General features: G+C 42.3%; 1 protein-coding gene across 4 annotated transcripts; it reads right to left on the reverse strand.

The window, feature by feature from the left end:
- Window positions 1–43: 43 nt before the first annotated feature.
- Window positions 44–12,750, reverse strand: LOC135507586 (transmembrane protein 154-like). Of its 4 annotated transcripts, none has more exons than XM_064927121.1 (9): window positions 12,482–12,738; window positions 10,886–10,957; window positions 10,683–10,748; window positions 10,507–10,566; window positions 10,114–10,263; window positions 9,747–9,804; window positions 5,603–5,679; window positions 5,032–5,078; window positions 44–1,866 (listed from the first exon to the last, which is right to left on the reverse strand). In XM_064927121.1, the coding sequence occupies exons 1-8, from the start codon at window positions 12,600–12,602 to the stop codon at window positions 5,044–5,046; spliced, it is 639 nt and encodes a 212-aa protein (XP_064783193.1). In that variant the 5' UTR covers window positions 12,603–12,738; the 3' UTR covers window positions 44–1,866; window positions 5,032–5,043. The 4 variants fall into 4 exon arrangements, with proteins under 4 accessions (XP_064783193.1, XP_064783195.1, XP_064783194.1 ...); XM_064927122.1 differs by lacking the exon at window positions 44–1,866 and adding an exon at window positions 1,874–3,060 and having other exon boundaries at window positions 12,482–12,740; XM_064927123.1 differs by lacking the exon at window positions 10,507–10,566.
- Window positions 12,751–17,754: the final 5,004 nt, after the last annotated feature.

The following is a 17,754-nucleotide window of genomic DNA, read 5'->3' on the forward strand; positions in this document are numbered from 1 at the left end:
CAACCTCCTGTGACGCATACAGGGACAGACGAAGTGGCACACATTAATGGGCCAGCGCACGCAAACAAAATAGCGTGTCACAGATTTATTGATGATTTACAAATATGCAAATATATTGGTAGGACAGTTGGTTCCTTATTGAAATGACTAGAACTCCTGCTGTAACACTTGGATTACTGACAAAGTATGAGGACCTAACAGAGATTGAGGGACCACATTCACTCCTATGACCATAAGCAAATATCAATATTTGTATCAAATCAAGCACAATATACACAGTTAAAAAAATATACATGCGAGTTAAAAAAATATCTTCCACATATTTACAATGAAAGTTACTGCAAAATACTGCCTGTCACGTAGAGCTGAGCAAAACATTTATACATTGATGTGACAAGAATTTGTAGATTCAGATTGCATATCAACAACACCACTATCATTGGAGGAAAAACATATTCAACCAATGAAAGAGAGTGTACAATCAACAGGAATTACATGCTTAGGATGTAATGACAGTAATTGTGAAATACTGTTTCTCAAAGAAAATCATGGAAAACAAAACATCACAAGACAGTAACTATATATAACAACCAAACGGAAATTTGCACTCTGTGAAAATATCTCACAGACTATCTCAGAAATTACCTTCCCTAATCGCTCTTGAATTCTAAACAGCTTTAGCATTGCGTGATGGACATGAACCAAAGCAAAGCAGTGAGCCAGCAGTTCTCAGTTATCTCATGTATAAAACAATAGACAGGGTTTCGTAATTAGAGTCGGAGTTTGTGAGAGAGAGAGAGAGAGACAGATCCACATGCAGTCTGTGTACTACAACCAGAAGGGACAGAGCAGAGGAGAGGAGGAGACACTAGCTAGTCTTTAGCATAAACATTTGTTGAGCCATCATATCTATCATGGGACTGGGTTAGTTGGCCGTTGGAATAAGGCTATATACCATCTGGTCTGGCTTTACTGTGGGCATGGAATATGTGTTTATGTTGTAAAGGGGAGGGCCTGTAGGATCTTTGGAGGTCAGGTTCTATTATTGTTGTCTGGGTGTCAGAACATGGCTACCGACACCCGTTTTCAGCAATAGTTTTACACGTTTTACTCCACAGGAGGCTGCTGAGGGGAGGACAGCTCATAATAATGGCTGGAACGGAGCAAATGGAATGGCATCAAACGCATGGAAACCAAGTGTCTGACGCATTTGATACCATTCCAGCCATTACCCCGAGCCTGTCCTCCTCAATAAAGGTGCCACCAACCTCCTGTGTTTTACTCCTTCCTCTCTCACTGATTCCCTCTCTCACTGATTCCCTCTCTCACTGATTCCCTCTCTCACTGCATGACAACTGAATACAAAAGACAGTAAAACAATCACATAAAAAGTGTATATGAACTTGAAACAATGACTAAGAAGGCACTGCACTGAGTTGATGGCATTGCAAAAAGCATTCATTATTAGGCCGACCACAATCAGGATCTGTGGAGAGAAAGGACTATTGCCACACACTTTTTCTCCATAGAGTCTATACCACAGTACATTTGACGCAGATTTGAAGATGTTACGTTCTAAAAACATTTAACTTGTGCATTTATTGTTTCTTGTCTTTTGTTTATGCTGAAATGGAAAATAAATTCAGCATTTCCTGTTTTTTGCAGTCACCTTGGCAGAGGTGTTTCTTTCTTGTTGTCAATGTGGTCGGTTGATGATGTTGCTTTGACATGAAAAGAAGAAGCAGTGCTGCTGGGTAACAGAATGTCCTTCCCTGCGATGGGGAAATGTCCTTTGTCACCGGCAGTACAGCAAGAGGACGGTTGGGAGAGAGAATTGACTGACTCCGTGACTCTTTAGGGACTAGCCTATAGGAGACAGACAAACAGGGAGAGGTCATGCGACGTTATACAGTACAGTACATGTTCATACAATCAATAGAATAACATCCTTCTTCGGAAGGAGTGAAGTGATGTTTTAACATTCGTTTGGTTGTCACACCGGACCCTCTGACCTACAGTATGTAACTTACAAAGGTCCTTGGGAAGGAATGAGAATGATGTCATTTCACAATCAGCTGGCATGTTGATCTAGTCTACACCAAACTGTCAATAAATCCCCCGTTGGAAACAGATATTTACAGTTGATTTTTATGTAGTTACAGTAGGTCTACAATAGGGCATGCTGTCTACAGCAGTGGAGGCTGGTGGGAGGAGCTATTGGAGGACAGGCTCATTGTAATGGCTGGAATGGAATTATGGAACAGGGTCAAAAAAGTGGTTTTCATATGTCTGATGTGTTTTATACCGTTCCATTTATTACATTCCAGCCATCACAATGAGCCCGTCCTCCAAATAGCTCCTCCCACCAGCCTCCACTGGTCTGCAGTAGGCCTGCCCTACACAGTTAACTGAGAGTAGTCTATGACCCTCCACCCTTATGGCACGCTGCAAACCAACAGAACCCTGGGGGGGAAAAGCTGTGTGTGAATGACGTGAGCTCACAGCTAGTCTAATGGACCTTGACCCTCCCAGCCTTTCTGTGAGAGAGAACAAGGGGCCATCCCAACGCCCTGTTGCGCCACACTTCCATGCATGCCTGTGGTAATCACTAACAGATGTCAGGACTCTTCCTGGTTCAGAGGGTAAGAAGGTTATGATGGGTACAGAGGACTAGGGGACAGAGTTCAGCAGTCACTGTGTGTGTGTGTGTGTGTGCCCTTATCTCAGTAAGTGAGGCATGTTTTTGTGCAGTCATGTGTATATTTCTGTGCATGTGAGTGTGTGTGTGGGAGTATGTGAGACTCTGTCTGGCTCTGTATCTGTATTTGTGTGTGTGTGTGTGTGTGTCCACCACGTGTCAAAACAAACTATGCAGGGGGAACAGAAATGACTGTTGTGGTAGGCCGGGCGACTGCAGGCTGACTTCGGACGTTAGTTGAGCAGTGTTTCCTCTGAGATTGGTGCAGGTGGCTTCCGGGTTAGGCAGGCGGGTGTTAAGAAGTGAGGTTTGGCGGGTCATGTTTCGGAGGATGCATGACTCAACCTTCGCCTCTCCCAAGCCTGTTAGGGAGTTGCAGCGATGAGACGATCGTAACTGGATCGCAATTGGATATCACAAAATTGTGGAAAACAACTGGGTAAAATACAAACCCCCCAAAAAACAGAAATGACTGTTGCTAAATTGGGCTCCCGAGTGGCGCAGCAGTCTAAGACACTGCGTCTCAGTGCAAAAAGCATCACTGCAATCCCTGGTTTGAATCCAGGCAGCACCACATCTGGCCGTGATTGAGTGGCGCACAATTGGCCCAGCGTCATCTGGGTTTGTCCGTCATTGTAAATAAGAATTTGTTCTTAACTGATTTTCCTAGTTAAATAAAGGATAAATATCTGCGCATGATGAGTATGTACACTACCACTCAAAAGTTTGGGGTCACTTAGAAATGTCCTTATTTTTGAAAGAAAAGCACATTTTTTGTCCATTAAAATAACATCAAATTGATCAGAAATACAGTGTAGGCATTGTTAATGTTGCAAATGACTGTTGTAGCTGGAAACGGTAGATTTTTTATGGAATATCTGCATAGGCGTAGAGAGGCCCATTATCAGCAACCATCACTCCTGTGTTCCAATGGCACGTTGTGTTAGCAAATCCAAATGTATCATTTTAAAAAGGCTAATTGATCATTAAAAAAACCTTTTGCAATTATGTTAGCACAGCTGAAAACTGCTGTTCTGATTAAAGAAGCAATAAAACTGGCCTTCTTTAGACTAGTTGAGTATCTGGAGCATCAGCATTTGTGGGTTCGATTACAGGCTCAAAATGGCCAGAAACAAAGACCTTTCTTCTGAAACTCGTCAGTCTATTCTTGTTCTGAGAAATGAAGGCTATTCCATGCTAGAAATTGCCAAGAAACTGAAGATCTCGTACAACGCTGTGTATTACTCCCTTCACAGAACAGCGCAAACTGGCCCTAACCAGAATAGAAAGAGGAGTGGAAGGCCCCGGTGCACAACTGAACAAAAGGACAAACGCAATAGAGTGTCTAGTTTGAGAAACAGACGACTCACAAGTCCTCAACTGGCAGCTTTATTAATCGTACCTGCAGGTTGGTGGCACCTTAATTGGGGAGGACGGGCTCTTGGTAATGGCTGGAGCGGTATAGGTGGAGTGGTATCAAATACATCAAACAAGGGGCAAAACTTTCAATGGGGACATGTCCCCCCCCCCCCACATTCTGAAATTGAATTTTTGTTCCCCTTTATCATTGGAATGTGATACAAAACGAGGCAATGGTGTGCTTTAGGACCATGTGGACGCCTCCGAGCGGTCAGGTAGGCTGTTTAGAGTGTTTATCCGACTGGATGAAAAATACAAAATAATGTCCCTCCCACTTCTAAAACAAAAGTTGCACCACTACATTCCATTTGCTCCCTTCGGGGAATTGTTATGAGCCATCCTCCCCTCAGCAGCCTCCACTGACCAAGGCCTGTATTTATAAAGTATCACAGAGTACGTGTGCTGATCTAGGATCAGGTCTCCCCATCCATGTCAATCTTATTAATTATGATCTAAAGGGCTAAACTGATCCTAGATCCTTTCTCTTAATCAAATGATAGACTGTTGAGTTTCATGTTGCAGTAACAGCAGGACAGGTCAACCCACGTCAACAGCAGCAGGTCATGTTATTATGTCACCAGGACAACACATTATGTAATCACCAGGCTGTCTGTCCTCCCTCCCTGTTCCTGAGTTCCATTGATGAGTGTGACTGACGCATTCGCCAGTCACCACCTTGGACTCTATTCAATCCGTATTACAGATATTCAGCGTTAAAGCGTGATTGAAATGTAAATGCTGCCTTTGTCGGCACAATCGGTGTTACCTTTACATTTATATTGCGCAATCTGTAACGATTCAGTGATGCATATTGAATAGAGCCCATTATCTTATCCTGCAGCGTTGCTACATAAACAGCAAAGTACAGTAGAGTTGACTACTATAGTGTTAGTAAATAACAGGTGCATGTTTACCATGACATCATGTTAGATCCCTTGTCCAGAGTCCATTCGAACGCCACCTAAAAGAAACAAATTGACAACTCATGTGACGTATACAATATTCCTGTATAAATCCCAAACAATATGGACATTTACAGTCTACGAATAGCTTTCCTATCAGTATGTACTTAGATATTTAAAGTGCACATATAAAAGGAATTGACTCTAGTCCATGCATGAACGCTATCGTCACACTTGCAGTGGCTCAGTAGTAAAGTATACAATGGCGCCCTCTATTGGAGACAAGTTACACTCAACCAACCTGTTTTCACAGTGGCATTTATCAGGGAAAGGCATGTGATTGCACATGTCCAAATTTCAATTACAAAACAGGAGTGAGCAGTCAACAGAGTTTACAACAGACAGATCTTCGTATTGTGAACCAAGAGTAGTCTAATGCTTGGAGAACAAGGACGACTATTGCCAACTAACATACAAGATATACAGCCTCAGCTCAGATTGTTCCAGTTATACATTATTTTCAAAGATAATTATTAGTGGGCTGCTATACATTTTCTTTTGGGGGGGTTTTAAGATGACTCACCATCTTTATTCATCCACTGTTCCAGGTCTTCCATCTCCAGCTCCAACACAGAGGGGACATCATCCTCAAACATGGGCCTGGAAAACAGACAACATCGACAGCCCGTCATATTACTGTTTTGACATTCGAAAAATGACAAAATAAAGGGACTAAAATGAAGGGAGTGTAGAGGGGGGAAAAATACAAACATCCACCGTTGAGGTATAAAGACGATCCAAAACAGTTGAGGGGTTTCTCACACGGTGTACTGGTCTCAAATTAAACTCCTTTGGAATATGCTGTTTTTCACTGATTTCCACCCAAAACTGTTCGTATTTGAATAAGCACTGTCCTTCCCTCCAATAGAGTTTGACATGATTTTCTACTCAACGCCATTTGAGTGGTAGTATTGCTGATTCCCACAGGGGGGCGCTCTCATCATTGACTATAGTTTTCTGTCTATGCGCTGAAGTCAGCATGGACACGTGATTGGCTTAGAGAGAGAGAGAGAGAGAGAGAGCACTCATGTGCAGTGTAAAGTTTTGACAGGAGATCGTTTTTGACGATGTTAGTCTTTCTCTTACACTAAAGATACCTTAGTCATACCGTACATTCTCACGTGGAGGCTGGTTTACCAGGGAAAGGGTGTCATGTCATAGCAGGAGGAACTTGAGCTTTGCCATATTTCTGCTGAAATGCTCTTTCATAAGTTCTCAGGCTAATGTGTAAACACTTCGATTCACACATGACTATATACTTTATGTCAGATATGAGAGACTGGTGCATGTGTGTTTGTGTGAAACAACTTGTTGAGGAAAAGAGCACACACACACCCCCACACACACAGAGAGAGAGAGACACACACACACGGCACACACACACACACACACACACACGCCTGTTTCAAACTCCTCAACGTCTTTCTTTCTAAACAGGAAATAACAAACAGAGGCGAGAAAGGGTGAGGTCAAAATCATACCAAGGAAACAGATTTACCGCCATATATGAATTTAAGTGACTGCAACTTCAAACGTATAGAGAGCACAGTCAAGACAGCAGTAGCCTAGATACAGTGCATTCGGAAAGTATTCAGACCCCTTTGCTTTTGCCACATTTTGTTATGTTACAGCCTTATTCTAAAATGGATTAAATTGGTTTGTCCCTTCATCAATCTACACACAATAACCCATAATGACAAAGCAAAAACAGTTTTTTAGACATCTTTGCAAATGTATAAAAAATATCACATTTACTTAAGTATTCAGACCCTTTACTCAGTACTTTGTTGAAACACCTTTGGCAGTGATTACAGCCTTGAGTCTTCTTGGATATGACGCTACAAGCTTGGCACACCTGTATTTGGGGATTTTCAGGTCTCTCCAGAGATATTCAATCGGGTTCAAGTCCAGGCTCTAGCTGGGCCACTCAAGGACATTCAGACTTGTCCCGAAGCCACTCCTGCGTTGTCTTGGCTGTGTGCTTAGGGTCATTGTCCTGTTGGAAGGTGAACCTTCGCCCCAGTCTGAGGTCCTGAGCGCTCTGGAGCAGGTTTTCGTCAAGGATCTCTCTGTACTTTTCTCCGTTCATCTTTATCTCAATCCTGACTAGTCTGACGCTGCCACCACCATACTTCACCGTAGGGATGGTGCCAGGTTTCCTCCAGACGTGACACTTGGCATTCAGGCCAAAGAGTTCAATCTTGGTTTCATCAGACCAGAGAATCCTTTTTATTATGGTCTTAGAGTCCTATAAATGTAAATGTAAATGTTTGGCAAACTCCAAATGGGCTGTCATGTGCCTTTTACTGAGGAGTGACTTCTGTCTGGCCACTCTACCATAAAGGCCTGGTTGGTGGAGTGCTGCAGAGATGGATGTTCTTCTGGAAACTTCTCCCATCTCCACAGATGAACTATGGAGCTCTGTCAGAGTGACTATCGGGTTCTTGGTCACCTCCCTGACATTGGCCCCACTCCCCTGATCGCTCAGTTTGGCCGAGCGGCCAGCTCTAGGAAGAGTCTTGGTGGATCCAAACCTCTTCCATTTAAGAATCTATTTAGTGTTTTTTTAGGATTACAGTTTTGGACCCTTGTTTACTAGGCAGTAAGTGAAACTCACTACACATTAGCACAGTTTACCTGATTTATTTCTGCTGTGTTCTTGTGGACCTTCAATGCTTTTCCAAATCATGTCCAATCAATTGAATTTACCACAGATGAACTCCAAGTTGTAGAAACATCTCAAGGATGATCAATGGAAACAGGATGCACCTGAGCTCAATTTCGAGTCTCATAGCAAAGGGTCTATATACTTACAGTATGTAAATAAGGAATTTCTGTTTTTTGCCCAAAAAAATAAAAACCTGTTCCCACCTTGTCATTATGTGGTATTGATTGTAGATTGATGAGGGAAATACATTTAAAAACATATATATACAGTGCCTTGCGAAAGTATTCGGCCCCCTTGAACTTTGCGAGCTTTTGCCACATTTCAGGTTTCAAACATAAAGATATAAAACTGTATTTTTTTGTGAAGAATCAACAACAAGTGGGACACAATCATGAAGTAGAACGACATTTATTGGATATTTCAAACTTTTTTAACAAATCAAAAACTGAAAAATTGGGCATGCAAAATTATTCAGCCCCCTTAAGTTAATACTTTGTAGCACCGCCTTTTGCTGTGATTACAGCTGTAAGTTGCTTGGGGTATGTCTCTATCAGTTTTGCACATCGAGAGACTGAAGTTTTTTCCCATTCCTCCTTGCAAAACAGCTCGAGCTCAGTGAGGTTGGATGGAGAGCATTTGTGAACAGCAGTTTTCAGTTCTTTCCACAGATTCTCAATTGGATTCAGGTCTGGACTTGGCCATTCTAACACCTGGATATGTTTATTTTTGAACCATTCCATTGTAGATTTTGCTTTCTGTTTTGGATCATTGTCTTGTTGGAAGATAAATCTCCATCCCAGTCTCAGGTCTTTTGCAGACTCCATCAGGTTTTCTTCCAGAATGGTCCTGTATTTGGCTCCATCCATCTTCCCATCAATTTTAACCATCTTCCCTGTCCCTGCTAAAGAAAAGCAGGCCCAAACCATGATGCTGCCACCACCATGTTTGACAGTGGAGATGGTGTGTTCAGGGTGATGAGCTGTGTTGCTTTTACGCCAAACATAACGTTTTGCATTGTTGCCAAAAAGTTCAATTTTGGTTTCATCTGACCAGAGCACCTTCTTCCACATGTTTGTTGTGTCTCCCAGGTGGCTTGTGGCAAACTTTAAATGACACTTTTTATGGATATCTTTAAGAAATGGCTTTCTTCTTGCCACTCTTCCATAAAGGCCAGATTTGTGCAATATATGACTGATTGTTGTCCTATGGACAGAGTCTCCCACCTCAGCTGTAGATCTCTGCAGTTCATCCAGAGTGATCATGGGCCTCTTGGCTGCATCTCTGATCAGTCTTCTCCTTGTATGAGCTGAAAGTTTAGAGGGACGGCCAGGTCTTGGTAGATTTGCAGTGGTCTGATACTCCTTCCATTTCAATATTATCGCTTGCACAGTGCTCCTTGGGATGTTTAAAGCTTGGTATTTTTTTTTGTATCCAAATCCGGCTTTAAACTTCTTCACAATAGTATCTCGGACCTGCCTGGTGTGTTCCTTGTTCTTCATAATGCTCTCTGCGCTTTTAACGGACCTCTGAGACTATCACAGTGCAGGTGCATTTATACGGAGACTTGATTACACACAGGTTGATTGTATTTATCATCATTAGTCATGTAGGTCAACATTGGATCATTCAGAGATCCTCACTGAACTTCTGGAGAGAGTTTGCTGCACTGAAAGTAAAGGGGCTGAATAATTTTGCACGCCCAATTTTTCAGTTTTTGATTTGTTAAAAAAAGTTTGAAATATCCAATAAATGTCGTTCCACTTCATGATTGTGTCCCACTTGTTGTTGATTCTTCACAAAAAAATACAGTTTTATATCTTTATGTTTGAAGCCTGAAATGTGGCAAAAGGTCGCAAAGTTCAAGGGGGCCGAATACTTTCGCAAGGCACTGTACATTTTAGAATAAGGCTGTAATGTAACAAAATGTGGAAAACGTCAAGGGGTCTGAAAACTTTCCGAATGCACTATATAACTTCATAGTGCAGTGTTCAATACTTACATTGGAACTTTCTCTGTGTCATCGCTACCATGCAAATATTTATCCTCTTCTACGTTATCTGGAATAGGAAACCATCATTATAGCCAACATCGTGCACCATCTAATAAAGTCATGTCAAAGTACATTAACAATATCCACTGTCTCGTGGTTGAGTACACAACTGTAGGCCTACACACTATTCTAAATAAGTGTGCACAAAGCTAAACGTACCCCAACTCAGAGCTGTTCTTCACGTCATAGTGTTGTAAAGTGAAAGGTCCAGTACATCTAGTCATAAGCAGATCTGTCATGGTGTACGAGAACGGGGTCATGTCACTTCTCATCACGTGGACATATTCCCAGCTGTAGCACAGTTCTCATGACTTACCAGAATGTCTCGTTCCTTTCCGATTCCATCTGCGGTTGATTATGACTACGCCCACTACCATGGCGATTACCACGACCACCAGCACAACAGGAACCAGGACGAAGGTGAGACTCAGACTGTCCTCCAGTGGTGCTTCAGACTGATCCTCCCCTGGAAGAGGAACCATCATGGTGGGAAGCTGATCGTGCCGCTATAGATGTAACACCAGCTTGTCTGCAATGTTTCTGCAATTATTTTTACCATCTCAATAACCGTTTCTAACACACGGTTTTCTTAAACACTACATCAGTTTTGCTCTTTGTGTTCAATCAATCAAATCAACCAAGTTTATTTTATAAAGCCCCTTTTACATCAGCAGTTGTTACAAAGTGCTGATGTACTGATGTAATATACCTTCTAAATTGACACCTGGACTGAATCCAGAACCAGATTCAGCTTCAGTCTCATATCCCTCTGAAATGACATGAAATGAAATGAAAAACCAGAGGGCTTTTTGTTGTTGTTGCCATGCAAGGCTCTGATGGAAATCAGGTAATGGAATTGCGTTATGGAGACAGGTGTAATCTCACCTGAAGGACTCTCAGATGATAGGTATGAGTCTGGTGTAGGGGTAGCATCACTTACAGTTGGGATCACTGGGGACGTTGAGAAAAGCATCAACACAAACACAACTAATGCCAAACCCGTTGGAAAGGGGCAGTTATGAGCTATTGCCACCAGGTTGTGTTGGAGGAGAATGCACATGGGGGAGCAGACAACAGCTAAAGCTCACCTGAGAACCCAGCATCATTTTCTGTTTGTGTTTCGACAACAGTACTTGTGTCCTCATCACCTTGGCAGAACACTGCAATGAATGAAAGAGTCCATGGTTAAGCAACATTGGGCCAGGAGTTCTTCATTATAACACGACCTGACCTCAAGCCTACGATATAGCGAGAGCCAAGAGTTTTCCCGGGTCACTTGGCCAGGAAAAAAAAAAATCATCACCCTAGTTTTATGCAATTTAGAATATTGGGGATTCCTAAAAAACCCACGAAAGACTCCACTATGTGCAAACTACACTGAGTCAGACAGTGTGATACTGTTTCCTAGAAAAAGGAGTTTAAACAGTCATCAGATCTTTGGACGTGAATCAGTTTGGGCCTGTCAGTAGTGTACTTGGTTGAGAGCTGTGACCTTAATCATGTTTAACTAAATGAGCCGATGTGTCATACACTCTTCCAAATAAAAGGGTCCCAAAGGGGTTCTTCAGCTGTCCCCATAGGCAAACCTTTTTTGGTTTCAGGTAGAACCCTTTTTGGTTACAGGTAGTACCCCTTTGGGGTCCATGTAGAACCCCAAAAGCGTTCTATCTGGAACCAAAAAGGGTTCTTCAAAGGGTTATCCCATGGGGACAGCCTGATAACCCTTTTAGGTTCTAGATAGCACCTTTCTTTGTGTAGGTTAACCCCGGACATTCCAAGAACCATCACAGACACATTTTACTGTAAATGTTTGGGCGTGTACAGGGTAATTCAAAATGAATGTGTTGAGGAGACATGGACATGGCATTAAAAACCCTTCCAAATAAACACATCCCTTGGTTACCAGCCAGTCGATACAGTGATAAAAGTAAGGCACATACAGTATACTGGCAGTAGACTCTATGACTCTTTAAACTCATTGGAAGTATCACACAGATGGAGATAACGTGTACCACAGAGGGAACAAACTGTGCCATTAGAACCTGGATAATGCCATTGTGAAAATGTTTCTGTTAATGGTTTTCCTACCGACAAAACACAATGTTCTCGTTCTTTTGGTGAAGATGGGTCTTTTGAAATGAAACAGGAACATCAATGTTTCACTGTGTTTATAGCTGATTCTTATCATTCGTAACTAACTACCTTTTGCAAGAAGGGATGTGAACTCAGCCTCTTTCACAACTGACATGTGACAGAAATGTACAAAGACAATAACATTCGTTTGAATAGAAGTGAACAAGCTCTCGGAGAGCTATTCAAATATTCAACTTCAGAAAGCATTGTGAAGCCACTCAAAGACACATGTTACCATACAGCAGGTACAGTGTGTAAGACCTACTGGATAGAATACAATGTAGTCAAAAGGCCTAGAGCTTTCACTATCTCTTCATACAACGTGTCCACACATATTTCAGCAGCCACCACCCGCCAATATCAACCACATTTCAGCAGACTATTACATTCTCAGGAAAACTGAAAAAAAAGAGCAGAACAGAGAGACACCAAGAGAAAACAGACAGGTCATGAAAGTGAGTGAATGTAGGAGAGTAGAGAAAGCCATGAAAGCTCTGTTTCCAATGAGCAGTAAGGGCAAATCATCTTTCCAATCCACAGTCCACACCTACCAGTCCCAGCCAGGCAGGCTGTCAGAGCCAGCAGCAACATGATCGACGACGGGGTCATTTCCCTGTGGCCTCTCCTCCCTCTCGTCCTTGTGTTACCATGGACAGGAGCAGCAGCAGACATAGTGACATTGTGTGGTGGTGGTGCCCATTTCCTTCTGCCTACTCATGTCTGTCACGGCATCCTACTTCCTGATTCTGGGCTGCTTTTGACTCACCTAGAGACTCACCGAGAGGAGGGGGAGGGAGGGAATGAGAGAGAGGGCGAGGGAGGGAGGGAGGGAGAAAAAAAGAGATGGAGAGAAAGAAACCGAGAGTACACAGCCACATAGCTACACACACCCAGCTAGATCACTCTTGCGGATGTGATGCAATTAACTGTGTGCCTGTAGCCACAAGCCTGGCAGCTCCTCTGCTCTCTGCGGAAGCAAAATCCTCCCAGTTAAGGTATTCAAGCACTCTGGGCATACCAAAGAGAAGACAAGAGCACAGCAAACTTACTAAATGGGGGAAAGGAAAATGTTTTGCTTAGTTACATTCAGTAAGGAGCAGCTGGTAGTTGTTCCCTGTTACACTGGTCTCCTGAAGGACCAGGTAAGCTTCTGTTTGGGTTTGAATTCAAACCGCTAACAGGGTCAGAACTGAGCTCTGAAAGTTGTATACTGTACTATCTATTGATATGTCGTTATACCTCATTAACCTTCCCCCATACCCTTATCCACCTATCCCACAAAGTATAGCCCCGGCCATGACAAGTTTAGACATGATGTCACAGGTGAAAGATTGTTCTGAGTTGAAACATGTTCAGAGTTGAGACTATAAACACAGAAGCATCCAACTGATACGGACTTTTAAAGACATGTTGGCCCGGCAAATAAGAAGTAACAGTACACACCAATGCGAATGAGGGTTTGGTGATGCATAGTTCGGGTTAGGGTTATCCATTGTACTTAAATCGTTTTTCACAATTATTATTTTATACATGTGTATTGATGATGCAATGTATTATAGACATGTACCATGTTTGACCATGATTGTTTTCAGTGTCTCAAAAGTTGGAGTGTTCCACAATGTGTTTCAGTGTTGTGTATTATTGTGTCGTTGTCAAGTGCCATTTTAATACATGTTTCTAACTCTAAATCTAGTTGTGATTCATGGATGATGTAATTCAGGAAAATCAAAGACATAATCTACCAGTCAATGTAGGCTTTGGTAGATTAATATATTTCCTCTTTCTATCAATACTGAAGGCTTTTAAACATATTTATGTATTTACCAGCTGTGTCTAGTCTGGCAAGAGAACTAGGAGGCCTGCATGCCAGCGGATTTAATACGTCTGACTTATATGGCCCATTAGCGCCCCCATGTGGTAAAGTGTAATATGAGTTAATGTGCTCCCTCCCATTCGACCTCAGATAAAGTCATCTCTTCTACCTCTAACTCTAGTGGAGTTGCAAGTCTGTGACCACTCAATTATATTATTTCCACAATAATGAACTAAGCTGTTGGTGATCCCAGTCGGCCTGTTTAGAGATAACCTTGAAGGAACTTTAATTAGCATACATTGTCTGTGTAAGATTATGACCACAGCTAGAGTTCAGAGCGCTGAGGAGATTAATATTGAACGTTTCCATGGTTTTAATTAATTAGGCTAAACAGAAAATGCTTTCGCTCTAAAAGGCAGTGAGCGTGGAGATGAAATGCTTGTTCACATCAAGCGTTACACAGAGACATAGTGGAGTCAGCCTTAACCTCTATGGGATTGGTGTGTCCCCCCCTCCCCCGCAGGACGGTTGAGTTAATGTTGGCTAATGTGTTTAGCATGAGTTTGTAAGTAACAAAAACATTTCCCAAGACATAGACATGTCTGATATGGGCAGAAAGCTTAAATTCTTGATAATCTAACTGCATTGTCCAATTTACAGTAGCTATTACAGTGAAATAATACCATGCTACTGTTTGAGGAGAGTGCACAATTATGAACTTGAACATGTATTAATGAACCAATTAGGCACATCTGGGCAGTCTTGATACAACATCTTGAACAGATATGCAATGGTTCATTGGATCAGTCTAAAACACATGCACTGCTGCCATCTAGTGGCCAAAATCTAAATTGTGCCTGGGCTGGAATAATACATTATGACATTTCTCTTGCATTTCAAAGATGATGGTACAAAAACAATACAAAAAAAACACTTTTTTTTTCTTTGTATTATCTTTTAGCAGATCTAATGTTGTCACGCCCTGGCCTTAGTTATCTTTGTTTTCTTTAATATTTTGGTTAGGTCAGGGTGTGACATGGGGGTTTTATGTGTTTTGTCTTATCTAGGGGTTTGTATGTTTATGGGGCTGTTTCCTGTCTAGGTATATTGTATGTCTATGGTTGCCTAGATTGGTTCTCAATTAGAGGCAGCTGTCTATCGTTGTCTCTGATTGGGAACCATATTTAGGCAGCCATATTCTTTGGGTATTCTGTGGGTGATTGTTTCCTGTGTCAGTGCCACACGGGACTGTTTCGTTGCCAGTTCACGTTATTGTTTTGTATTCTGTGTTCATGTTTAGTTGTATTCTTTGTTCATGTTTAGTTGTATTCTGTGTTCATGGACACCTACTACGCTGCGTATTGGTCCGATCCTTGTTTCACCTCTTCAGAGGAAGAAGAGGAAATCTGCCATGACAAATGTGTTATATTCATCTACGTTAATTTCACATTTCCACAAAATTCAATGTGTTTCCTTTAAATGGTATCAAGAATGTGCATGTCTTTGTTTCAGGTCCTGAGCTACAGGCAGTTATATTTGGGTATGTCATTTTAGGCTAAATTAAAAAAAAGGTCAGATCCTTAGTCAGCCTTAAAGGGATGTGCTATGATTTAGTGAATTGTATTGTTTCGAAAAACATTTAGGAATATCAACCGTTACTACTAGGCGGGCGTCAAGTAGCTTAGTGGTTAGCAGGTTTTGAGAGGCGAGCTAGAGATTTGACAGTTCAAATCCCAGGTCTGATGTGAAAAATCTTTCAGGAAGTGAGCTAGCGTACCAGAAGATTGCTGGTATCAAATCCTAGATGGCGTTGTCTTCCGTTGTGCTTTGATCAATCCACAACAACTGCTCCATGGGTGCCCAGTGTGGCAGCCCCCTGCTCCAACCTGTAGGCCTATAGGTGTCTTTCAGAGAGGTTAGGATAAAGCAGAAGTCACATTTTAGAGTGGATCAAGCAGATTCAGGGTCTCTAGTCACTTTGTTTTCATGTATTTATTGATGTTTAATGACCATCCCTCTGTGTTAAAATAGATGTGGCAGAGGCTGCCAAAGTGGATGATGTTATTCCTTTCCGTTTCCATGGAGACGTCAATATCTACAGCTATGCAAATGAATCGTATCAGCAGTGAATGGGAGGATTTTATAACCATCGCTACCTAAGTCAACAAGCAAATTATTTTCATGACAAAACTGTTATGAAGCAAACCCGCTACCGCTAATAATCAAATTAAACCTTGAACATGCATCCCTCCCTCCCTCATAAAATATATGATCAATTGGTGCACGAGCACCAAGCATAATAAGTGAATTCAAGGAAGGGAGGAAGAAGGCAATTTTATGTATTCAAACAGGACCTACATTCCATTGGTTGCAGTGGGATAGATTGTCCACCGGAGGGCAGTCCAGCCCACCGTCCTGTTGGTCGTACTTAGAGCGCTGCAGCCTCTATCAGTTAATTAAACCACTAACCTTCCCTGTCTCTCAACAGAGGGAACAACACACTGGAGAAATAAAAGTGACCAATAAATCTATGACTTAATAATGCATTCAGCACAACTTTTTACCCCTTTTACCTCAACACATCTCTCACTGCAATACAATATCGATCCTTAAAGAAACAATCGCTGCTCCTTCCTGCTAGAGGGACAGAAAATAATGCAAAATAGTAGAACAATATCTCACTTCTAAAGAGTGAAAGCTCATTTACTCCCCAGACTCAGCATAATAGCCTATGCAGGGCACAGTGGATGTAATGGTTGGTCCTGACGGGGATCGTCCAAAATGGCACCCTATTCCCTATAGTGCACTACTTTGACCAGAAGCCCTGTTCAAAGTAATGCACTACATAGGGAATAGGGTGCCATTTCAGATGCAACCATAGAATGCTATTGACTGTGGATGTTAGTGTGAGGATAATTGGCTAGCTGATATACGGCATTGACAGACATTGTGCCGTACTGGAGGACTTTGTCGAGTCAGAGAGACAGACAGTCTGATGCCCAAGTCTAACTCTTTATAGTTGTTTTCTGTTTCTCTCTCCTCCGTCCTCCCTCCGTCCTCCCTCCGTCCTCCCTCCGTCATCCCTCCGTCACTATCAGAGCAGGCTGGTGGGAGGAGCTATAGGAGGACGGGTTCATTGTATTGGCTGAAATGGAATGAATGGAACGGAGTCTAACATGGTTTCCATATGTTTGATACCGTTCCATTAATTCCATTCCTGCCGGTACAATGAGACAGTCCTCCTATAGCTCCTATAGCTCCTCCTGCCAACTTCCTCTGTTCACCACTCCTTCCTTCCATGGTTGGGTTCCCTTAGTCACTGTTAGAGCTCATATGACCACATGCCATATTAATGCAGGAGTTATTGTACTGAGTCTCATACCTTCAGATCATGATATTTAAAATGTATTCACAGGGGACTCCACTGAGATTGCTATAAAGGCAACCGTTCCTAAATCATTGTTATATATGAATATCTCCAGGGAGAATTGGCATTATGAATTCTGAATGGATTATTGGGTTGCAGACAGCTGCAGGATGACTGGGTGGTTTTTGCTGACTTCCATTTCACCCAAACACATCCATTATTAGTGACTACAGAGCGTAGTTATCCTTTTAATAGCCCCGTGCTGTGTGAGGCTGTTAATGATGACGGAGGAAGGACAGGTTTGCAGTGACAGAGAGGACCGCTGCTTTGTTCCTGCTGGTTGTGATGAGGCGGCGTGGGAGGGACACACAGGGAGTCAGAGAGAGAGGCCCACAGAGAGAGAGAGAGGAGGAAGAGAGAGTGAGAGAGAGAGAAAAAAAGAAAGAATGAGAGAGGGGGAGAGAGAGAGAGAGACTAACCAATATCTGTTGTTTGTCAGCCAGAGATACTGTGCTCTCTGTCTCTCTCTGTCTTTTTTCTCTTCTCTTTTCTTCTCTCTTTCTCTCTCTCTTTTTTTCTCTTCTTCTCTCTCTCGTTACTTTACTGACCTAGCCTCTTTCTCCTTGTACAGTCGTGGCCAAAAG

Source organism: Oncorhynchus masou, chromosome 21 (genome assembly GCF_036934945.1).
Source record: "Oncorhynchus masou masou isolate Uvic2021 chromosome 21, UVic_Omas_1.1, whole genome shotgun sequence".
Classification (NCBI taxonomy): domain Eukaryota; kingdom Metazoa; phylum Chordata; class Actinopteri; order Salmoniformes; family Salmonidae; genus Oncorhynchus; species Oncorhynchus masou.

What these genes read in the sequence shown, in the direction of transcription:
- LOC135507586 (XM_064927121.1), bottom strand. Translation starts at nt 12,602, where the DNA reads ATGTCTGCTGCTGCTCCTGTCCATGGTAACACAAGGACGAGAGGGAGG. An exon ending in AGCCTGCCTGGCTGGGACTG is followed by an intron (nt 10,958 to 12,481) that starts GTAGGTGTGGAC and finishes CATTCATTGCAG; the next exon opens with TGTTCTGCCAAGGTGATGAG. An exon ending in GACACAGAGAAAGTTCCAAT is followed by an intron (nt 5,680 to 9,746) that starts GTAAGTATTGAA and finishes TCTGTTTTCCAG; the next exon opens with GCCCATGTTTGAGGATGATG.